Source organism: Meles meles, chromosome 4, assembly GCF_922984935.1.
Source record: "Meles meles chromosome 4, mMelMel3.1 paternal haplotype, whole genome shotgun sequence".
Classification (NCBI taxonomy): domain Eukaryota; kingdom Metazoa; phylum Chordata; class Mammalia; order Carnivora; family Mustelidae; genus Meles; species Meles meles.
The window spans coordinates 11,529,845-11,552,714 of record NC_060069.1 but is presented as its reverse complement, the minus strand read 5'-3'; the positions used below and the strand labels follow the sequence as shown (position 1 = coordinate 11,552,714).

Sequence of the window (22,870 nt, the reverse complement as noted above, 5' to 3'; positions counted from 1 at the left end):
TTGCAAATAGTTTTTCATTCTGTGGGGGCATTTTCCTACTTTTTAAAAATAGTATCCTTTGCACAAAAATTTTAAGTTTGGTAAAGTCCAGTTTGTCAATTTTTGGTTGTTACCTATGCTTTTGGTGTCATATCCAAGAAACCTTGCCAAATCCAGTGTGATGAAATTTACTCTAAGATTTTTTCTAAGTGCACATGAAACATTCTCCAGACTAGATTACATACTGGGTCACAGATCGGCCCTCAACAAGTACAGAAAGATTGAAATTATACCGTGCATATTTTCAGACCACAATGCTATGAAACTTGAAGTCAACCAAAAAAAAAATTTTTGGAAAGACTACAAATACATGGAGGTTACAGAACATTCTACAAAAGAATGAATGGGTTAACTGGGAAATTAAAGAAGAAATTTAAAAAGTACATGGAAGCAATGAAAATGAAAACACCACAGTCCAAAACCTTTGAGATGCAGCAAACACAGTCCTAAGAGGGAACTATATTGCAATACAGGCTTACCTTAAAAAGCAAGAAAAGTCCCAAATGCACAACCTAACCTTACACCTAAAGGAGCTAGAAGAAGAACAGCAAATAAAGCCTAAAGCCTGTAGAAATAGCAAGGTAATAAAGATTAAAGTAGAAATAAATGATAACAGAAACAAAACAGTAGAACACATCAATGAAACAAGGAGTTGGTTCTTCGAAATAATTAATACAATTGATAAACCCCTAGCTAGACTTATCAAAAAGAAAAAAAGGACCCAAATAGATGTAACCATGAATTTTCACAACCAACATCACAGAAATACAAGTAATTTTAAGAGAATATTATGAAAAATTATATGCTAACAAATCGGGCAGTCTGGAGGAAATGGACAAATTCCTAGAAACATACAGACTACCAAAACTGAAACAGGGGAAGATTCAGAAAATTTGAACAGACCCATAACCAGCAAAGAAGTTGAATCAGAAATCTCCCAACAGGGGTGCCTGGGTGGCTCAGTGGGTTAAAGCCTCTGCCTTTGGCTCAGGTCGTGATCCCAGGGTCCTGGGATCAAGCCCCACATTGGGCTCTCTGCTAGGCGGAGAGCCTGCTTCCTCCTCTCTCTCTCTGCCTGCCTCTCTGCCTACTTGTGATCTCTGTCTGTCAAATAAATAAATAAGATCTTAAAAAAAAATTATTAAAAAAAAAAAATCTCCCAACAAACCAAAGTCTAGGGCCAAATGGCTTCCCACGGTAATTTTACCAGGCATTTAAAGAAGAGTTAATACATGTTCTTCTCAGACTCTTCCAAAAGCTGGAAATGGAAGGAAACTTCCAAAATCCTACAAGGCCAGCATTACCTTCATTTGAAATCCAGACAAACCAGAAACAGTCATTTCTATACACCACACCCCACTAAAAAGGAGAATTACAGGTCAATATTCCTGATGAACATGGATGTAAAAAATTTTCGACAAGATAGTAGCAAATCAAATCCAACAGTACATTAAAAGAATTACTTACCACAACCAAATGGGAGTTATTTTTGGGCTGCAGGGTTGGTTCAGTATTTGTAAATCAATCAACATGGTACACAACATTAATAAAAGAAAGGGTAAGAAGCAAATGATCCTCTCAGTAGATGCAGGAAAAGCATTTGACAAAGTATAGCATTCATTCTTGATAAAAACCTGAACAAGGGCCCCTGGGTGGCTCAGTTGGTTGGGTGACTGCCTTCAGCCCAGTTCATGATCTCAGGTCCTGGGATCAAGCCCCGCATCAGGCTCTGTGCTCGGTAGGGGACTGCTTCTCCCACTCCCTCTGACACTCCCCCTGCTTGTGCTCTCCTGTGCTTTCTTCTGTCAAATAAATAAATAAAAATCTTTTAAAAAAAAACCCTCAACAAAGTAGAGATAGATGGATATGGCCTAAAGGCCATATATGAAAGACCCACAGCTAATATCCTCAGTGAGGAAAAACTGAGAGCCTTTCCCCTGTTCTCAGGAATGAGACAGTGATGTCCACTCTCACCATTATTATTTAATACAGTATTGGAAGTCTTAGCCTCAGCAGACAACAAAAAGAAATAAATGACATCCAAATCAACAAGGAAGTAAAACTTTCACTGTTTGCAGGTAACATGATACTCTATAGAAAACCTGGAAGACTCCACCAAAAAATTGCTAGAACTAATAACATGAATTCAACAGTTGCAGGCTATAAAATCAATGCAGAGAAATCTGTTGCATTTCTATACACCAATAACAAAGCAGCAGAAAAATAAATCAAGGAATCGGTTCCATTTGCAATTGCTCCAAACACCCTAAGATATCTAGGAATAAGCCTACCCAAAGAGCTAAAAGATATGTACCCTGGAAACTCTAGAACACTTATGAAAGAAATTGAAAAGGACCCAAAGAAATGGAAAACAGTCCATACTCATGGATTGGAAGAAAAACATGGTTAAAATGTCTCTACTGCCGAAAGCACTATACATTTAATGGAATTGCTATCCAAATACCACCAGTATTTGTCACAGAGCTAGAACAAACAATCCTAAAATTTGTATAGAACCACAAAAAATCCCAAATAGCCAAAGCAATCCTGAAGAAGAAAAGCAAAACTAGAGGCATCACAATTCTGGATTTCAAGCTATATTATAAGCTGCAGTCATCCCGACAAATACGGTACAAAAATAGACACCTGGATCAATTAAACAGAATGGAAAACCCAGAAATTGACGCACAGTTCTATCGTCAACTAATCTTCAATTCAGCAGGAGGGAATATTCAATGGAAAAAAGGCAGTCGGCTCAGGAAATGGTGTTGGGAAAACTGAACAGCAGCATACAGAAGAATGAAACTGGACCTCTTTCTTATATCATACACAAAAGTAAATTCAAAATGGATGAAAGACGTAAATGTGAAATAGGAAACCATCAAAATCCTATAGGAGAACAAAGGCAGCAACCTCTTTGACCTCAGCTGTAGCAGCCTCTTACTAGACACGTCACCGGAGGCAAGGGAAACAAAAGCAAAAATGAACTTTGGGACTTCATCCAGATAAAAAGCTTTTGCACAGCGAAGGAAACAGCAAGAATAAAAGGCATCCTACAGAATGGAAGAAGATATTTGCAAGTGATATTTGCAAGGGACATATCTGATAAAGGGTTAGTATCCAAAATCTATAAAGAACTTATCAAACTCAACACCCAAAAAGCAAATAATCGGCTAAGAAATGGGCAGAAGACATGAAAAGACACTTTTCCAAAGAAGATATCCAGATGGCTCACAGACCAATGAAAAGATGCTCAACATCACTGATCATCAGGGAAATGCAAATCAAAATCACAGTGACATACCAGCTCACATATGTCAGAATGGCTACAGTTAACACAAGAAACAACAGGTGTTGGTGAGGATGCAGAGAAAGGGGAACTCTCTTGAACTGTTGTTGATGGGAATGCAAACTGGTGCAGCCACTCTGGAGAACAGTATGGAGGTTCCTCAAAATTTAAAAAAAGAACTACCTTACGATCCAACAATTGTACTACTAGGTATTTACCCTAAGGATTAAAAAAAAAAAAAATACAGATTTGAATGGGTACGTGCACCCTGATGTTTATAACAGCATTATCAATAGTAGCGAAACTGAAGAGAGCCCAAATGTCCATTGACTGATGAATGGATAAAGAAATGTTTATACACACACACACGAATATTACTCAGCCATCAAAAAGAATGAAATCTTGCTGTTTGCAATGATGTGGATGGAGCTAAAGTGTATTATGCTAAGTGAAATATGTCAGAGAGAGACAAATACTGTATGATCTCATTCATGTGTAGAATTTAAGAAACAAAACAGATGAACATACGGAAAGGGGAGAAAGATAAAATGGAAGAGGGAAACAAACCATAAGAGACTTAAAAATTTTTTTTAATTATTTTTTTAATTTTTAAAATTAATTTATTTTTTTAAAGGTTTTTATTTATTTATTTGTCAGAGAGAGAGAGCGCACATGATTATGACCTGAGCTGAAGGCAGCTTCTTAACCAACTGAGCCACCCAGGTGTCCCCCATAAGAGACTCTTAACGATAGGGAACAAACTGAAGGTTGATGGAGGGATGTGGTAGGGGATGGGCTAGTTGGGTGATGGATATTCAGCAGGGCAATTGTGATGAGCACTGAGTGTTGTATCTAAGTGACGAATCACTGAATTCTCCTAAAACCAATATTGCACTGTATGTTAACTAACTAGAATTTAAATAAAAATTTTTAAAAATCAATATTTTTCTAAGAATTTTACAGTGTTAACTCTTACATTTAGGTCTTTGATCTTTTTTGAATGTCATGAGGTAAGGTTCCAGTTTCTTTTGCATGTGGATATCCAGTTGTCCTAGCACTGAGTTTTGAAGAAACTACTCTTTCCCATTGAGTGGTCTTAGCACCCTTATCCAGACTAATTGACCACGCATAATATGGGTTTATTTTCAGATTCTGAATTATAGTCTGTTGACCTATTCTGTCTGTCCTTATGTTAGTACCACACTGTAGTTTTGATTACTGTAGCTTTGTAATAAGATTTGAAACCATGAAGTGTGAGTTTTTTCTGTTCTTGTTTTTCAGGAATGTTTGGACTATTCTGGGTTCTTGTGTTTCCATATGAATTTTAAGATCAGCTTTTCCATTTCTGAAGAAAAAAAAAAAAAAGCTGTTGTGATTTTAATAGTAATGGCATTGAATCTGAAGAACACTTTGGGAAATATTTCCATCTTAACAATATTAAGACTTTTATTCTGTGAACACAGGCAGTACTCCCATTTATTTAACATTTCTTTATTCTTTATTCTATACTGTTTAAAAGTATAAGTCTTGCATGCACCTCCTTGGTTAAATTTATTCCAAAGTATTTCATTCTTTTTGATGCTATTGTAAATGGAATTATGTTTTTTAATTTTGGATTGTTCATTTCTAATGTATGAAAAGAGGTGATTTTTGATTTTTGTGAATTGATCGAATATTTTGTAACTTAGTTGAATTTGTTCATCAGTTTTGACAGACTTTTTTTTTTCCCTTTAGAGATTCTTTAGGATTTTCTATATATAAGATCAAATAAGAAATAGTTTTACTTCTGCCTTTTCAATTTGGATGCCTCTTATTACTTTTTCTTGCTGAGTTAATCTGGCTAGAACTTCCAGTACAGTGTTAAATATAAGTGGCAAAAGTGGGTATCCTTGTCTTATTCCTATATCCTTGTCTTAGTTCCTTAAGATGAAAGCATTGAATCATTCAAGATTAACTATGATGTTAGCTGTGGGTTTTTCATAAGCACTCTTTATTATGTCAGGGAAGGTCCCTTCTAGTTTGTTGAGTAATTTTATCATGAAAGCATGTTAGGAGAGTCCAAGATGGCAGGGAAGTAGGAGACCTTAGTTTTGTCTGGTCTCAGGAATTCAACTAGCTAGCTAACTATCTAATCATTCCGAACATCTGTGAACTCAACCAGCTATCTAAGAAAAGAATAACTACAACTCTACAAATAGAAAAGCAAACACTCTCTGCAAGAATGACAAGACAGAAAAACTCACCTCAAAAAAGAGAACAAGAGGCAGTACTGACTGCCAGAGACTATGGAAATAAGTAAGATGTCAGAATTAAAGTTCTAATTCTAACACAGTTCTAATTCTAATTCTAATCTAATTCACAATTGTAAAGATAGTAGCCAGTCTTGAAAACAACATAGAAGTCACTAGAGAGTCCCTTTCTTGGGAAATAAAAGAACTAAAATCTAACCAAGTCAGAATCCAAAAGGCTATTAATGAGACTCAGTTAAAACTGGAGGCTCTAACTGTGATAAATGAAACAGAAAGAGTTTGCAATCTAGAACACTAGATGATGGAGAGCAAAGAAGCTGAGAAAAAGATAAACAACTTCTGAGTCATGAGGGGAGAATTCGGGAGATAAGTGATACCATAAAGCAGAACAATATTAGAGTAATTGGGATCTCAGAAGAGGAAAGAGAGGGGCAGAAGGTATATTGGAGCAGATTATAGTGGAGAACTTCACTAATCTGGGGAAACAGGCATCAAAATCCAGAAGGCACAAAGAACCCCCTTCAAAAAAAAAAAAAAAAAAAAAACAAAAAAGTAGGTCAATAGCCCAAAGTATAATAGTGAAACTTGCAAATCTCAGAGACAAAGAGAAAAGCCTGAAAGCAGCTCAGGACAATAGGCCTATAACCTACAAGGTTAGAAACATTAGATTGGCAGGAAACCTATCTACAGAGACCTGGCAGGCCAGAAAGGATTGGCATGATATATTCAGGGCGCTAAGTGAGAAAAAAAGCACAGTCAGGAATACTTTATCCAGCTAGAATGTCATTCAAAATAGGAGTGATAAAAACTTCCAAGACAAACAAAGACTAGAAGAATTTGTAATCACCAAACCAGTACTACTAGAAATACTGAAAGGGGTCCTCTAAGCAAAAAGAGAGCCCAAAAGTAACGTAGACGGGAAAGGAACAGAGACAATATGTAGTAACAGTCACTTTACAGGCAATGCAGTGGCACTAAATTCATATCTTTCAGTAGTCACTCTGAATGTAAATAGGTTAAATGTCCCAATCAAAAGACACAGCATATCAGATTGAATAAAAAAGCAAGACCCATCGATATGGCATCTGCAAGAGGCTCCTTTTAGGTCCAAAGGCACCTCCAGATTGAAAGCGAGGGGGTAGAAAACCATTCATCATGCCAGTGGACATCAAAAGAAGGCTGGTGTGGCAGTTCCTATATCATACAAATTAGATTTTAAACCAAAGACTGTAATAGGAGATGAGGAAGGACACTTTATATAATTAAAGGGTTTATCGAAAAAGAAGATCTAACAATTTTAAGTATTTATGCCCCTAACATGGGAGCAGCCAATTATATAAGCCAATTAATAATAAAATCAAAGAAACACATTGTAATAATACAATAACAGTAGGGGACTTTAGCACCCCCCTCACTCCAGCAGATAGATCATCTAAGCAGAAGATGAACAAGGAAGCAAGGGCTTTAAATGACACGCTAGACCAGATGGACTTCACAGATATATTCAGAACATTCTATGCTAAAGCAACAGAATGCACATTCTTCTCGAGTGTACATGGAACATTCTCCAGAATAGATCACATCCTGGGTCACAAATCAGGTCTCAACTGGTACCAAAAGATTAGGATCATTCCTTGTATATTCTCAGACCACAGTGCTTTGAAACTGAAACTCAATCACAAGAGGAAAGTTGGAAAGAACTCAAATACATAGAGGCTTAAGAGCATCCTACTAAAGAATGTATGGGTCAACCAGGAAGTTAAAGAAGAATCTAAAAAAATTCATGGAAGCAAATAAAAATGAAAACACAACTGTTCAAAATCTTTGGGAAGCAGCAAAGGCACTCCTACAAGGGAAGTATATAGCACTACAGGCCTTTCTCAAGAAACAAGAAAGGTCTCAAATACACAAACTAACCCTACACCTAAAAGGAGCCAGAGAAAGAACAGCAAAGAAAGCCTAACCCCAGCAGGAGAAATCAATCAAGCATAAATCAATGAAATAGAAACCAAAAGAACAGTAGAACAGATCAGCGAAACTAGGAGCTGGTTCTTCGAAAGAATTAATAAGATCAATACACCGCTGGCCAGACTTAGCTATAAGAGAAAGGACCCAAATAAAATCATGAATGAAAAAGGAGAGATCACTACAAATAATTATAAGAACATATTATGAACAATTTATATGCCAGCAAATAAGGCAATTTGAAAGAAATGGATGCGTTCCTAGAGATGTATAAACTACTGAAACTGAGACAGGAAGAAATAGAAAACCTGAACAGACCCAGAACCATCAAGGAAATTGAAGCAGTAATCAAAAATCTCCCAACAAACAAGAGCGCAAGGCCAGATGGCTTCCCAGGGCAATTCTACCAAACATTTAGAGAAGAAATAATACCTATTCTTCTGAAGCTATTTTTAAAAAATAGAAATGGTAGGAAAACTTACAAACTCTGTGAGACCAGCATTACCTTGATCCCCAAACCAAAGACCCCATGAAAAAGGAGAATTACAGACCAATATCCCTGATGAATATGGATGCAGAAATTCTCACCAAAATAGTAGGCGATAAGATCCAGCAGTTAATTAAAAGGATTATTCATCATGACCAAGTGGGATTTATTCCTGGGCTGCAAGGGTGGTTCAGCATCTAGAAATCAATCACTGTGATACACTACATAAATTGAAGAAAAGAACCATACGATCCAGGACTCAGGAAACTCTATTTATTTTACAATTTTCTTACAGAGTTCTGAACCTGTAAAAGGGGGAGACACATAAGATGAGGTCTGAGAGGGTCCCAAACTCAGAAGTTTCTGTGTCCTCAGGATCTGTCACCCTCCTAGAATGTTGATGCTCAACTGAGCTTCAGTGTCAAGATTTTTTATCAAGGATTCAATTTATAGGTATGATAGGTTGAATCGATGGTTATATGGTTAAATTCATCTTTAGCCCTGTTCCTCTTCCTGGAGGTCCGCTGGTCAGGTTGATAGGACATGGCTCACAGCCTCAACCCTCTTATCACATGATTGTTCTTTCCAGCATGGCCAGCCTCAATCTGGAACAGTCTAGAGGCCTACCATGAGTTATCTCATTAGTATATCTCAGAGCCCTAGATATCATCCTAGGGGCTCACTGTGAGTAACAAAGACACGTGTACCACTCAGGAAATTGTTAGGTTTTTAGAAGCTCTCAGGTATCCAGGACAAAGACAAGACAAATTTTTTTTATTTAACATTTTACGTGTATTGCTTTGTTCATGTGCAAATGTATCAACTATAAAGGGTAAGTTTCTTTCTCCTCCCCCTTTGTTTTCCCACCTTCACATGATTTAATAATCAAAACCAATGAGAGCTATCCTGGAGAAATCTTTCTTCCACTTTGAGACCAATGAATAAAAACTTGAGTGATGGGGCACTTGGGTGGCTCAGTGGGTTGAGCCTCTGCCTTTGGCTCAGCTTGGGATCTCAGGGTCCTGGGCTCGAGCCCCATATTGAGCTCTCTGCTCAGCTGGGATCCTGCTTCCCTCTCTCTCTCTCTCTCTGCCTGCCTACTTGTGATCTCTCTCTCTCTCTCTCTGTCAAATAAAATCTTTAAAAAACAAAACAAACTTGTGCAACCCACTCCAAATGAATCAGCATGTTTTCTTTTGTACCTTCATATTTCTATGTGCAAATAAAAGCAAACATATATCTTTTTTTTCTATACAGTCTACACTGTATAGACTCCAGTGTAACCTGCTTTTTTCATTTAAAAATATGGAATATATCAGTTGAATATGCATTCACAGTTTGGTTAGATATTGACAAATTGCTCTCCCACAGGAGATTATATTAATAAGGTTATTTCAGTCTAGAACCAAATAGTTTCAGACTTCTTGATCTTTGCCAGTTTGAGAGATGAACAGTGGTTTATACCTATAGTTTTAATACGAATTTATCTTATGAAGTCAAGCATCTGTATATGTTTGCACATTTGTGCTTCCTTTTGTGTGAATTGTTCATTTCTATTCTTAACCTGTTTTTTAGTGGAATGTTTTTTTACTTTTTCTTATGTTTGTCATTTGTTGTACTTTGTGGTTACATCTTTTTCAGTGTAGAAACTTAACTTTTTTCAGTAGTTAGATACATGAATTTTTTATGACTTTCTAAATGTGTCTTCCCTATTAGATTATTTTAATAAAAATATTGTGTGGCTTTTTCTAGTACTTTTATACTTTGTTTATTAAGGTGTAATTTAGCAGGGCACCTGGGTGGCTTAGTTGGCTAAGTACCTGCCTTCAGCTTGGGTCATGATCCCAGGGTCCTAGGATAGAGCTCTGTGCTCAACAGGGAGTCTGCTTGTCCCTCACCCTCTGATCCTCCTACTTGCTTGTGACCTTGGGTGTGCACATACACTCTCTCAAATAAGTAAATGAAAATCTTAAAGCTCACACATGCTCTCTCTCTAGTACATAAAATCTTAATTTAAAAAAAGGTGTAATTTAGCTGTAGTAAAATTTATCCTTTTTGGTATACAGTTTTGTGATACTTTACAAATGCATTTAATGACTTCCATTATCCCTAAAAATTCATTTGTGCCCTTTTGTATTCATCCCCTCCTGGAGTCCCCAGGTCCTGGCAACTATTTATCTCTTCTCTGTCCTTAAGGTTTTGCCTTTTGCAGAGTATAAGAAACTGAATCATTCAGTATGCAGCCTTTCACTTAGCATAATGCATTTAAGATTTACCCATGTTGTTGGTGTGTTCAAGTCACTGATTCGTTCCTTTTCTGTTACTGAATCATTTTGTAGTATATGAATTTACCACAGCTTATTTATCCATTCTCTAGCTGAGGAGTGTTTGGTTTATTTCCAAGTTTTGGAGGTTATGAATAAAGCCAATATAAATGTTCATATACAAGATTTTTTTCTAAGCATAAATTTTTTATTGGATTCATACTTAGGAATAGAATTGTTAAATTATATGTTAATTGTATATATGAAATGCCCAAACATTTTCCATAATGACTGTACCATTTTGCATTCCCACCAGTAATGTATGAGAATTGTAATTGCTCTGTATCCTTTCCAGTATTCAGTATTGTCTGTGTTTTTTTTTTAAGTCATTGTAGTAGGTGTGTGATAGTATTCCATTGTGCTTTAATTTGCATTTTCTTAGTGATTAATGTCTGTTTATTGTCTTTTGTGAAACATCAAACTATTTACATCTTTTGCCCATTTTAAAAATTGGGCTTTTCTATTACTGGGTTATATGAGTTCTTTAAATCCTTTGTTATATATCTGATTGTAAGGATTTTCTCATTGTGACTTGTATTTTCATTCTTTTAATGATCTTTTTCAAAGAGCAGAAATTCTTTACTTTTATGAATTTTAATAAATCAATATTTTTTATCTCTGGATTGTACTTTTGATCTTGTCTCTAAAGCATCTTTACTTGTTCCAGGCCACAAAGATTTCATCCTGTGTGTGTTTTTTAGAAGTCTTATAGTTTCAGATTGTATGTTTAGATCTGTGATCCATTTTCAGTCATTCATTGTGTTTGATATTAGCTGGAGGTGTAAGTTTGTTGTTGTTGTTGTTTTCCTTGCCAATTGATTCTCCAGTTGTTCCAGACCATTTTTGGGGAAGATTATTTTTTCTCCGTTGACTTGCTTTTGTGTCTTTGTCAAAAATTACTTGACCATGTATGTGTGCATCTATTTCTGGACTCTCCTGTTCATTTCATTAGATCTGTATGTCTCTCTTGCAATATTATACTGTCTTGGTTACTGTAGCTTTCTAGGAGGAGTGTGAATCCTCCAAATTTATTCTTCTTTTTAAATATTGCTTTGGCCTTCTGTATAAATTTTGCCTTTCCATTTAAATTTTTGAATCATTTTATTCATTTCTACAAATACCAAAGATACTTTGATTGCGATTGTATTGAATTTGCAGATTAAATGTGGAAAAATTGACATCTTAACGACACTGAATCTTTTAATCCATGAATGTGGTATCTCTTCATTTATTTAGATCTTTGAGTTCCTTCAGCAGTTTAGTATACAGATTCTGCATATATTTTGTTAAATTACCTCAGTATGTCAGTTTCTGGGGTGCTGCTACAAATGCTGTGCTTTTAAATTCTTCATTTCCAGTTCATTGGTAGTATGTGCAAATACAATTGTATTCCACGACTTTGCTAAACTTACTAGATAGGAAAACGTTTTCAGAGATTCTGTGGCATTTTCCACATAGATAAACATGGTGTGTGCTAACATAGGTAATTTTTTTCTTTCTAAATTATATGCCTTTTATTTCTTCTTACAGCCCTATTGCAGTGGCAAGGACTTTCAATATTATATTGAATAGAATTGGTGAGGGCAGGCATCTGTGCTTTCTTTCCCCTTCGGGAGAAATCAGTCAGTAGTTTCTGAGTACTTTTATAGTTCTTTTAACACAAGCAGTTCAGTACAGTGATCACTTAGCAAAGGAATCCTATGAATTTTTTTTCCATATGGCTTCCAGTTTTCCTGATATCATTCCATATGTATGTCTGTCTGTGCCCCCCATACATGAACTTCCGTCAGAGCACTTACTGCATTGCTTTGCTGTTTACTTTTTACTTATCTTTCTCTCTTAATAGAAGATGAGCATTTTGGGGGGAATTAAGAAATGGTGCTAATGTTTGGAATAATTGGTATTAGGTTCAACCACATGAAATTGCCAGTATTCATTTTTTCTGCTTACAAGGTCTAATTATCAGTGTGAGAAATGTTTGTGCATGAGAAATTGTTCATCACTGTCGTGTGCTCATAAGCAAAGCCATGAATCCTGGAAATACTGTTATAAATGGAATACAACCACTACCCTTGAAGGAGATACTCTCTCTGTGGAAGACAGGGTCTTTATGACATTCAGATACATTTAATTCTGTGGTGGGTCTGTCAGTATATGCACAAATTTAATCTCAGTTGGAATCTCCTGTGATCTTAGCTTCATACTTCTCAGTATCTTGGACTATAAGACATTTTGGCAGTGATTTCTATAACTTACTGAGAAGCTTGACATACTTTTATATGTGATAACTTTATGTGAAAATATGCTCTGTACATTGCTCAGTTTGATGTGACATTTTTTTTAGTCACTAAGTATCTTGTAAATTTCCCTTTGAAGTTACTTGATATTTTAAAAGGAGAAAGACATTAAGGAAGTCATAATACAAAGAAAACTGTTGCATTTCCCTACTCCAGTTTTTTGTGTAATTTTTAAAATTCTAAATCATATATGGGGAAACTATAATATTTTTTGTACTATATATATTTTGTAATATTTAGGCTCTCGGTGGTCTTTCACTACTCTGTTGCAAATCTGGAAAAAGATGAATATATATGAGAAACTTTCTGTAAGCTTCATGAAGTCAGAAACTGTTTCTCTTGTTCACTTGTATTCCTTGCACTTAGCACATTACGTAGTTATTAACAAATTATTATTGAATAAGTATTTGTGGTGGGGGGAGGCTAAACTAGCTGGATTTGATTACAGTAAGTAGATGTGCTGCCGAAGCAAGTACTTGAAACAGTAAGAAAATATAATTTTTATATGAAATATGTTGACTTTAGTACAGATAAAAGTTACTGTAATCACATGTTTGATAAGCATCAAGATAGTTACAGTTTTTGAGGCAATTAAATTGTACTGTAAATACATAGTAACAAGACTATTTTTAGTCAGTTATTCGGGAATTTGCTTATGATATTGTTTTGGGCTTGACAATTAACAAGATTAAAATGTAACATTAAAATCTTTAAAACACCATTTTGTTTCATTTTAACTCTTGTTTAAAATACATGACTCAGAGAAAACTACCTTTGTGTTAGTAATAATCAGTAGAAGTACCCAGGAAATTTACTTTCTTTTGTATTTACTGCCACCAAATGACAAATGAACAGTATTACTATGTCTGTTATATTAATACTGTAGAAGGCATTCTAAAGGTAATGCCCCTTTAGTAGTATTCTGACAAAGTTAATTTGTTCATAAAGAGTTGGGACAAGAGAAGAAAAAATAAATTTTAATCCATTTAGAACTGTAGTTGACCTTCTACCAGAGTATATAGGCTGGTTTCTATCTTCTTTAACATACAGAAAGGCATATTAGAACATAGTGGAAATCACTATGACAAAGATGATAAAAACTTGATAACTTATACCTAATAAGAAATACATTTGACAACATACTTTTATACAAGGAATTTAATTCTTACATTTATTCTGTCTGGGTTATTGTGCTTGAGAATGATGACTCCAAAATATTTTAGGCCTAATTTTATTAATTTGCAGATAAGCATTTTCCTGAAATTATTGGGATATTATCCTGGAAAAAGTATTATATAAGAGTGTAAAAAGAAAAAATAGAAGTAATCCAAATTTTCAGTCTTAGGAAAATTGGTTAAATACAATAAGGTCTTACTTTTTAATTTAATGTTACATAGTAACTGAGCATATAGTAGAGGAATATTTAAGGAGATGGATAAAGGCCCACATTAGTAAATGAGGGAGATGGGGAGAAGTAAATGAGGGAGAAGATGGGGAGAAGTGTATTTTCATAGTTTTTTTAAAAGTACATTTACTGAAAATAACTATCAGTGTTTATCTTTGAGAGATATTATGGTTCTTAAATTTATGCATTTCTAAAATGAACACGTTTTAAATATTCAGAAATTATGTAGATCAAATATTATGCTTTATAGACACATATTGTAGTGAATATATGCAAACAATTTTGGGGGGGTTTTGTTGAGTAATGAAAATGTCTTATTGCAGGCAGTTCTGATTCCGACTTCACTTTTTGAGTCTCTTCTGATTGGTTCATATTTAAAGAAAAGCTTTGCAAAAACTCTGCCTTGTTACACAGATGAACAATTTTCTTTCTTAAAACATCTGAATTAGAAAGATTTTGAATATTACCTAATAATTCAGTGCTTTGTAAAGGTGCTCATTATGTTTATAACCTAGCCCTTCGTTTCTAGGGTCAGCATATTCTTGCTTTTGATATCTGTTTTCTGCTACAGGCCTGAGATTGAAATTGAAGCAATACAACTACTGCCTCTACCAGAGGAAAATAGTATGGGGATTCCTATTATGGTAGGTTATTTTCTAGTAGTCTCTCTGCAATAATATAGGCAGCTCTTGTAATTCATTGGTTTGTTGGTATTTATGCCTCCTCATAAATTAAGCATAGCTTTTCTACATTCTATGTAACTGTATGCAAATCCTTCCTGTCAGTCAAAATCTTTTGTTGTAGACATTTTGTGGTGGTGTGGTGGTGCATGTATTCCTGGAAAATTTAATTATAACAATTGAATTCAAATAGGTATTTAGTGGAGGGGCTGAAAAACCTAATTTAAGAGCTATTTGATCTCTATGTTATAGTTTGGAGAAGAGAATAATGAAACAGTTGAATATTAATGGTACCGCAATTAGTGTTTTCTGTTTTTTTTCTTTTTTAAAACTGGTATTACTGGATGTTTTCATTCTTCTCTTGTTCATACATCACTTTGTTCATACTTACGTGTAATATGTTTGCAGAGCACTTTGTAAACATTATCAGCCATTCAGTATCACTGGGGAACCTCAATTATGTGGTGGTGATTCCTATGTTTTTAGTGAAAGTAGTATAAAAATCTCATAAAATTTGGGGATGTTAGACTGGAGGCACTTCTGAAGACAACATAAGCTAGTTTTGATACCATTGGCATTGTTTTCTAGGCTCTTGTGTGAAATTCAAACATTGAAAAGTTGTGTAGAGAGGAAAAACATGTGGCTCAGTAATTGGCTTCTTTACCATTATCAGGTTTCAACTTGCTATACTTTTTGTTAAATATTTTTAATCTTAAAAATCCTAAATATTTTAAAATCCTAAATGTTAAATATTTTTTTTTATTTTATTTATTTGACAGACAAAGATTTCAAGTAGGCAGAGAGGCAGGCAGAGAGAGAGAGGAGGAAGCAGGCTCCCTGCTGAGAGAGCCTGATGCGGGGCTCGATCCCAGAACCCTGGGATCATGACCTGAGCTGAAGGCAGAGGCTTTAACCCACTGAGCCACTCAGGCGCCCCAGTGTTAAATATTTTTAATCCTAAATACCATTTGAGATTAAGTAGACTTGATGCAAAGTTGTTTTACAACAACAAAAAAATCACCCCTACCCGGTTTTGTTATAATTTGTTAAACTTTTTTTTTTTAAAGAAGAGAAGATGATTAGAACTCTATTATGCTAAAAGCTGAAAGATTTTCTCTATCTGTATTCTGGTAGGAGGGGAAGAGATTATTGGGAAAACATTTATTAGATTGTGTTGTTCTAATTGGAGTGATTTTGGTTGACATTTAAGATTCATACTTGAGACATTTTGAATTCTGTGTGAATTAACCAGTTGTGACTCTTTACCTGACCTTTCAAAATTGTCTACTAAATTACCACTAAAAAAAACAACAACTCACATAGGATGACTTTTGCTGACTAGAATCCCACTGGAAATTCATCCCCTCATACAACCTTATTTTTGTTCTTTAGAAGTCATTTTTTAAATGGGTGGTCTGATTTCAAGGTCCTGGGAGTCTGCTTTCCCCTCTCCCCCCTCCCACCTTCATGCACTCCTGCTCACGCATGTGCTCTCTCTCTCTCTTTCAAATAAAAAGCTGGTGCCTGGGTGGCTCAGTGGGTTAAGCCTCTGCCTTTGGCTCGGATCATGATCCCAGGGTCCTGAGATCGAGCCCCGCATCAGGCTCTCTGCTCAGCGGGGAGCCTGTTTTCCTCTCTCTGCCTGCCTCTCTGCCTACTTCTGATCTCTGTCTGTCAAATAAATAAAATCTTAAATCAGTAAAATCTTTTTAAAAATTCTAAATCAATCTTTTTTTTTAAGATTTTATTTATTTATTTGACAGAGATCACAAGTAGGCAGAGAGGCAGGCGGGGGGGGGGGGGGGGGCGGGGGGGAGGGTGGTGGGAAGCAGGCTCCCTGCTGAGCAGAGAGCCTGACGCTGGGCTTAATCCCAGGACCCTGAGATCATGACCCGAGCCCAAGGCAGATGCTTTAACCCACTGAGCCACCCAGGCGCACCTCAATCTTTTTTTAACCATTGGTTCAATAAAAGCTTTGAATGAGTCTTGAAATATTCCTAATTCAATTAAAGATTTGAATAATGGGTATACCAAATAGAAAAAGAAAAGAATGTCAGACTTAATATAGTAAGGATAAGATTTGATTGGAAAAATGGTAACAAGTATCAGACACCATCAGTATCATATATTTTTTCTTTCCTGGTAATGCAGGGTCAAAATTTAACTAGTTTTGCTATGTGATCATTGTATAAATTGTAATTTTCACCTTTTACCACTGGATGGTGCCTTTGCATTGGTTTCTGCAGACTGTCTAAATTTACTTACGTAAGGAACATTTTAAAATTTGTAATAAAGAACAATGAAATTAAAATTTGATAGTGATATAGTAGGTTAAACATATAGTTAAACATAACCATTATTTGTGACATAATGTATACTGTAATTAATTTTCAAAAAGAAATTCTTTCATATGAAAGAAACAGTTAAGAGCTATACCTGACCGTGTTTTCTAATAGTCTTCAGTTCACCACCTTATAAACATTTTAGATGTTTTGATTTTTTTTATGCAGTTCTATAATTTAAATGGCATCTAAATAAACCTATTTCTTGGTTTGTAATACACACACGCAGCACACACACATACAGATAGCTCAGGTTTTTAAAATTGTTTTTGATGATCATCTTTCTTCTACCTAGTAGCCATCTATCAAAGCCTTTTATTTCACGAATACTATATTCAAATTCTGTTTTGTTAGTTGACAAGGGACTTTTTGATGGTTATCCTGCTTGGGCAATTTGGGTTTATTTAGGATTGTAACAAACAAAACTTGAGTTTATTGGGATTGTAACAAGGCCATAGAGAGATCCCAATTCAAGAAAATAATAATCTTAAGTAATAAAGCATTCACTTATATTTTACAATATTTAAAAAGCAAAGTGAGCACCAGCTCTAGAATATGAGTGTCTCTAACTCTCTGAGACCTTTTTTGTCCAATTCAGTCTGTTGTTTCCTTTTCTGTTCTTTAAAGGATTATTTATATGAAAACAAAGTTATAAAAACAAGTATTTGAAATTACCCCTTCTTGTATTCTGCTCTTCAGTAGCTATATGATAGATAGCTTTTGAGGTGTGAATTGGAAGGCATGTATAGCAGAGCAAGTTTCAAGTCTCCATTTCTTTGCTCTGGATTCAGTGCCTGGCTGTTCTAGTCTTTGGAGCTGTGGGTATGGAACTGCTAAATGGCTTTGGCTTGATAGGTTTGCTTCTTAACAGTGAAGCTTCACTTAGGCAGTATGCAGATTTTGGTCCTAAATTTTATTACTGGGACATCTGCTTTTGGCTCAGGTTGTAGTCTCAGGTCCTGTGATGGGGCTCCTTGTTGGGCTCCCTGCTCAGCAGGGGATCTGCTTCTCCCTCTGCCTCGCCTCCCTGCTTGTGTTCTCTTTCTTTCTCTCTTGACAAATAAAATTTTCAAAAACATAAATTTTATTACCTATTGGAATGTGAACTTCTGTCATTTAACCCTAATAGAACTTATTTTTCTTACCTCTAATGTAGTGCTTGAGTTCAGCAAGTAAGCATCATGACAAAGTGGTAGTGTTACTCAGAAAAAATATATATGTATACATTGCAAGGAAAGAACACAGTACCCATAATCCTGCCACTGAGTTAACTAATCTGTCGTTGCTTTAAAAAAAAAAAAAAGATCCTTCTGATCATTATTTAACATAATTAGAATCCTATTTTATATATTGTAGGTTTCCACTTAATACGTTTGTAAGTATTATTTGTCCCATTTTTTGGAAATTCTTTAAAAATTTTGTTTCAAAATATTCATTTGGGGCCCCTGGGCAGGTTAGTCGGTTAAGTGGCTGCCTTTGGCTTGGGTCATAGCCCCAGGGTCCTGGGATGGAGCCCTGTATCTGGCTCCTTGCTAGGCAGGGAGTCTGCTTGTCTTTCTCCCTCTGCTCCCCCCTCCCCCACTTGTGCTCTCTCTTTCTCTCTCTCTCTCTCAAATAAATAAACTTTAAGTATCATTCAATTTTATTGTAATATATGCTATATTTTAAATCATTTTATTGTTCAACATTTAGTATTTTTAATGTTTTGTTATAAATGATGCTTGAGTAAAATCATGATATGCAGAGTTTTGTAGGCCTCCCTTTCCCTTCTGTCTATATTCTTGTAAGAAATGCTAGCTTAAAAATTTGGAAGACTTACCAGTGAATGCTACTGATAGCAGTTGGCAAACTTTTTTCCCTAGAAAAGTTCCAGTTTACTCATTTTATCATCCCTCATGGTCTCTGGCTTAGACAGTTGCATGCAGTAGAGTAGCCTGCTATTGTTTTCTGTCTTTAGTATCACCTCATTTTTAGGCCATGTTTTATATTGCATCCACAATGAGGCTTCGAAGATGCAAATCGGATTATGTCACTCTTTTACTTAAAACTTTTTAGTGGTTTCCTCATTTTTCTTCAGGTTAAAATGTTTATACTTTAATGTGGCATTCAAGGCCCTTCATGATTTAGCCCCCATCTGATTTCCCACCCTTATTTTAATGCAGCCCTATTATATATTTTGTTAAGTAGGAAGGGAACATTCTAGGCAGGGCAACATCATATTCAGAGGCACAGCTGCAGGAAACAGCATGGTACATTTAAATTGTGACAAGTACCTTTATAGATGTGAAACTTAAAGACAAGGTAGTGGTGGTCTTTAGTAGAGTGTACTTTAATAAAACTTAGTTGACTAAATAAAAGCAGGCAAATAAAGTTTTATCTATGATTTAGAAAGTAACTGGTGATAAAGAGAATTATTAATGAAGAATATTGGTTACAATGACAGAAATCCCAACTCAAAATGACTTAAATGCAAAAGGAAATGTGTTGGCCAGGCAGTAGCAGGGTTGTCAGGCAGAACTAGATCTAGATTTGGTGACAATAGGTTTCCCACCAACCCCCCACCCTTTTAAAAATTTTATCCCTTTCTTACCTCTCATATAGGCAGTTTAGCTTACATTGTCCTTACTTATAATCCTAAAAGAAAAGAAAGTATCTTTTCCTGATAGCCTTGGTAGGAAAGCAAAGTCCTGAGGAAGACCCTGTCTGACTTGATCATTTGTTCATCCTTGAATTAGACATGTGACTAGGAGGAAGTGGTACTCTGGCCAGTCCTGAGTCTCTTATATATCTTGGGACCAGCTGAACTCCTGAAAGGAAGGGATTCTTGTGAAAAAATATATGTTTACTACAAGGGTAGATAGAATTGGTGAAAAAGGAGAACAAGAATTGAGAGATCAGTTAAGAGGTGGTTTTTGTTAACTTGGGTAGGGACTGAAGTGGGTCTGAAGTAGATCGCTATGAAGAAAGGAAGTTAAGGAAGTTTTAGGTAAAATGCCTACAAGTAGGTGACTAATGAGAAGTGGGAGATGAAGTAAGGGTAGGCTTCTAAATAATTCTTTGTGTTCTGGACTTCTGTATATATGGTGATGCTCTTACTCTTAATAAACCTGGGAGGTTTAGAAAAAGAACACTCTGGGGCAGTGGACTAAAGATGGTAAGTTGATTTTTGACATACTGAGTCAAAGATAATCTGGAATATGCAGGTTAAATGGCTCATTGTGCATTCAGAAGTTGTATCTGAAGGTTAAGACTGGAAATAAAGACTTGTAAGTTATCACATGTGATGGCTGACACTATAGATATTGATGAGATTGTCCAGGAAGAGGTTGTAGACAGAAAAGTGGGCTGAAAGAAAAGCCTGTATTTAAGTATGAATGGTGGAAGAAAAGCCATGTAGAAGGGACCAAAAAAGAAGGTTAGAAATATAGGTGAGGGGTGCCTGGGTGGCTCAGTGGGTTAAACCTCTGCCTTTGGCTCAGGTCATGATCCCAGGGTCCTGGGATCGAGCCCCGCATCGGGCTCTCTGCTCAGCAGGGAGCCTGCTTCCCCCTCTCTCTCTGCCTGCTGCTCTACCTACTTGTGATCTCTGTCTGTCAAATAAATAAATAAAATCTTAAAAAAATATATATAGGTGAAAATTTTATGGAAGAGAGTTTTAATAAAGATCATTCGTATCCAGTATTGTAGAGTAATTTGAGAAAAATGAAGATTTTGCAGTAATTACCATTGGTGACCTTAGACCAGTTTCAATTGAATGGTGAGTATGGAAGTCAGATTGCATCAGGGTGAAACAAGTAGAAAATGGAAGGGTAGCTCATTAAGGAAGCAGAGAAGTTTTGTGTAGGTGAAGACGAAGGAATAAAGACAGCAATAAGGGATAAATCAAAGTGATAATGGAATTAGGATTGATAAAGTTTATAAAAAGACGGAAATAATTTTGAATAAACTTACTGTTTCTTCTGTGGCTATAAGCCCCTTCCCAGTGACTGCAGAGTCACTGAGGTATGGTACCTGGCATGTAAGAAGTGTTTAATAAGTGACTACTGAGTGAAGGCTCAGAGAAGAAACCTGAAGATATGTATATGTTTAAAGGTAAACCAGAAGGAAGTTGGAAGAATTCATCCTTGTTCTCTTTCTCTCTGAAGTAAAATGCCAAGAAATAGTGCCTCCCCAACTTGCTTACCTCAAAGCACAGCTGTGAGAAAGCAGTGTGAGAATAGATGTGAGAGCATTCTCAAACTAGGAAGTACTGATACAAATAGAAGTGAATAATACTTTTCATTTCTGCCATCTTAGAAATCAGGGACTTCAAATCAGTTGCTATTTTGTTCTCACCAGCTCAGAAATCCCATTTGCTTTAACAGCTAATTTAACTTCTCTTAGATATGTGATTTGTAGGAAGAGCTAGGCTTTGGAGACAGATTGTCCTGGGTTAGGGTCCATTTTTCTCCACTTGTCAGCCAGGTGATTTCCAGTGTTTAACTTTTCCAGCTCAGATTTTTATCTGTGAAATTCAGAGTAGAAATACTTTGCAGTCATGTTGTTACAACTGAGTACACATAAAGTGCATAGAATCATTATAGGTATTCACATTACCTGGGATGTTTATCCCAGCCCTGTATGAGCAGCCAACCTTGTTCCATCTTCGTATAATATAGTAATGCTAGATAAAACTACCATCTTATATTGAATTAGATTTTATCTTGCTAGGTGTTGTTATTCCTTGGTCTAGTTCTTATCCGTAGACCTATACCGTTTGGTATCTCTTTATACTGATATCACTTCAAGTATTTTAAAGCTGTCATAGTCTCTCTGACTCCTTTTCAGACAAAATACCTGTAACTTCATTAACACTTTTTTTTTCCTTAAGATTTTATTTATTTGTCAGAGAGAGAGAGAGAGAGAGACAAGCAGGGGGAGTGGCAGGCAGAGGGAGAAGCAGGTTCCTCGCTGAGCAGGGAGCCTGATGTGGGACTTGGTCCCAGGACCCCGGGGTCATGATCTGACCCAAAGGCAGATGCTTAAGTGACTGAGACCCAGGTGTCCCTTCATTGACACTTAACATGGATTTTAGATCCACTATCATTCTGGCTTTGAGTATATTCTAGTCTCATTACTTTAGATGTGGTTTGACCTATGTCTAGGAAATAATGTACTTTTTCTAGAGGAGAAAAGTGATATGAATAGGAAGCATTTCTTGAGATAAAATTCCATTTTAATTGGTCAAAACTAAAGTGTAATTTTACTCTTTCATATTCTGAAGTATACTGTTTCATCAATGGCACTTATAAAGTGATTACCTTCAGTCTCTCTCTTTTTTTTTTTAAATATTTTATTTATTTATTTATTTGACACAGAGAGAGGTCACAAGTAGGCAGAGAGGCAGGCAGAGAGAGAGAGGAGGAAGCAGGCTCCCTGCTGAGCAGAGAGCCCGATGCGGGGCTCGATCCCAGGACCCTGGGATCATGACCTGAGCTGAAGGCAGAGGCTTTAACCCACTGAGCCACCCAGGTGCCCCTAAAATGACTTTTTAGATTGAGTTTTAAAAAGAAATAATTATTTCCTTCAAAAGTATACAAGCAAAAAAAATTTAATAAGCCAAATATAACAATACAGATTGTTTTCTAGAATACACCCAATACGCCAAAACTAAGGGAAAAGGGGGAGGAAAACATTCTGTTGTCAAGCATGTAGTATTACATTTATGCAATATTTTAAAAATTTGGATTATTTTCTTCAAATATTGATAACCTCAAGAAGTAGTTTAAAATTAAGCAAAAGTATTCATCATTT

At 35.9% G+C, this 22,870-nt stretch overlaps 1 protein-coding gene across 7 annotated transcripts in view; it reads left to right on the top strand.

Moving 5' to 3' along the window:
• ANKRD28 (ankyrin repeat domain 28) overlaps positions 1-22,870 on the top strand; it is a 210,367-nt gene that overhangs the window by 43,438 nt on the left and 144,059 nt on the right. For 3 of the 7 annotated variants that reach the window (XM_046001799.1, XM_046001797.1, XM_046001803.1), the window contains one exon: positions 14,627-14,699. The exons of the other annotated variants lie outside the window; for them this stretch is intronic. In XM_046001799.1, coding sequence (XP_045857755.1) covers positions 14,682-14,699 — 18 coding nt within the window. In that variant the 5' untranslated portion in view covers positions 14,627-14,681. Of the gene's footprint in view, positions 1-14,626; positions 14,700-22,870 lie in introns of those variants that run through there. 7 annotated transcript variants of the gene reach the window in all.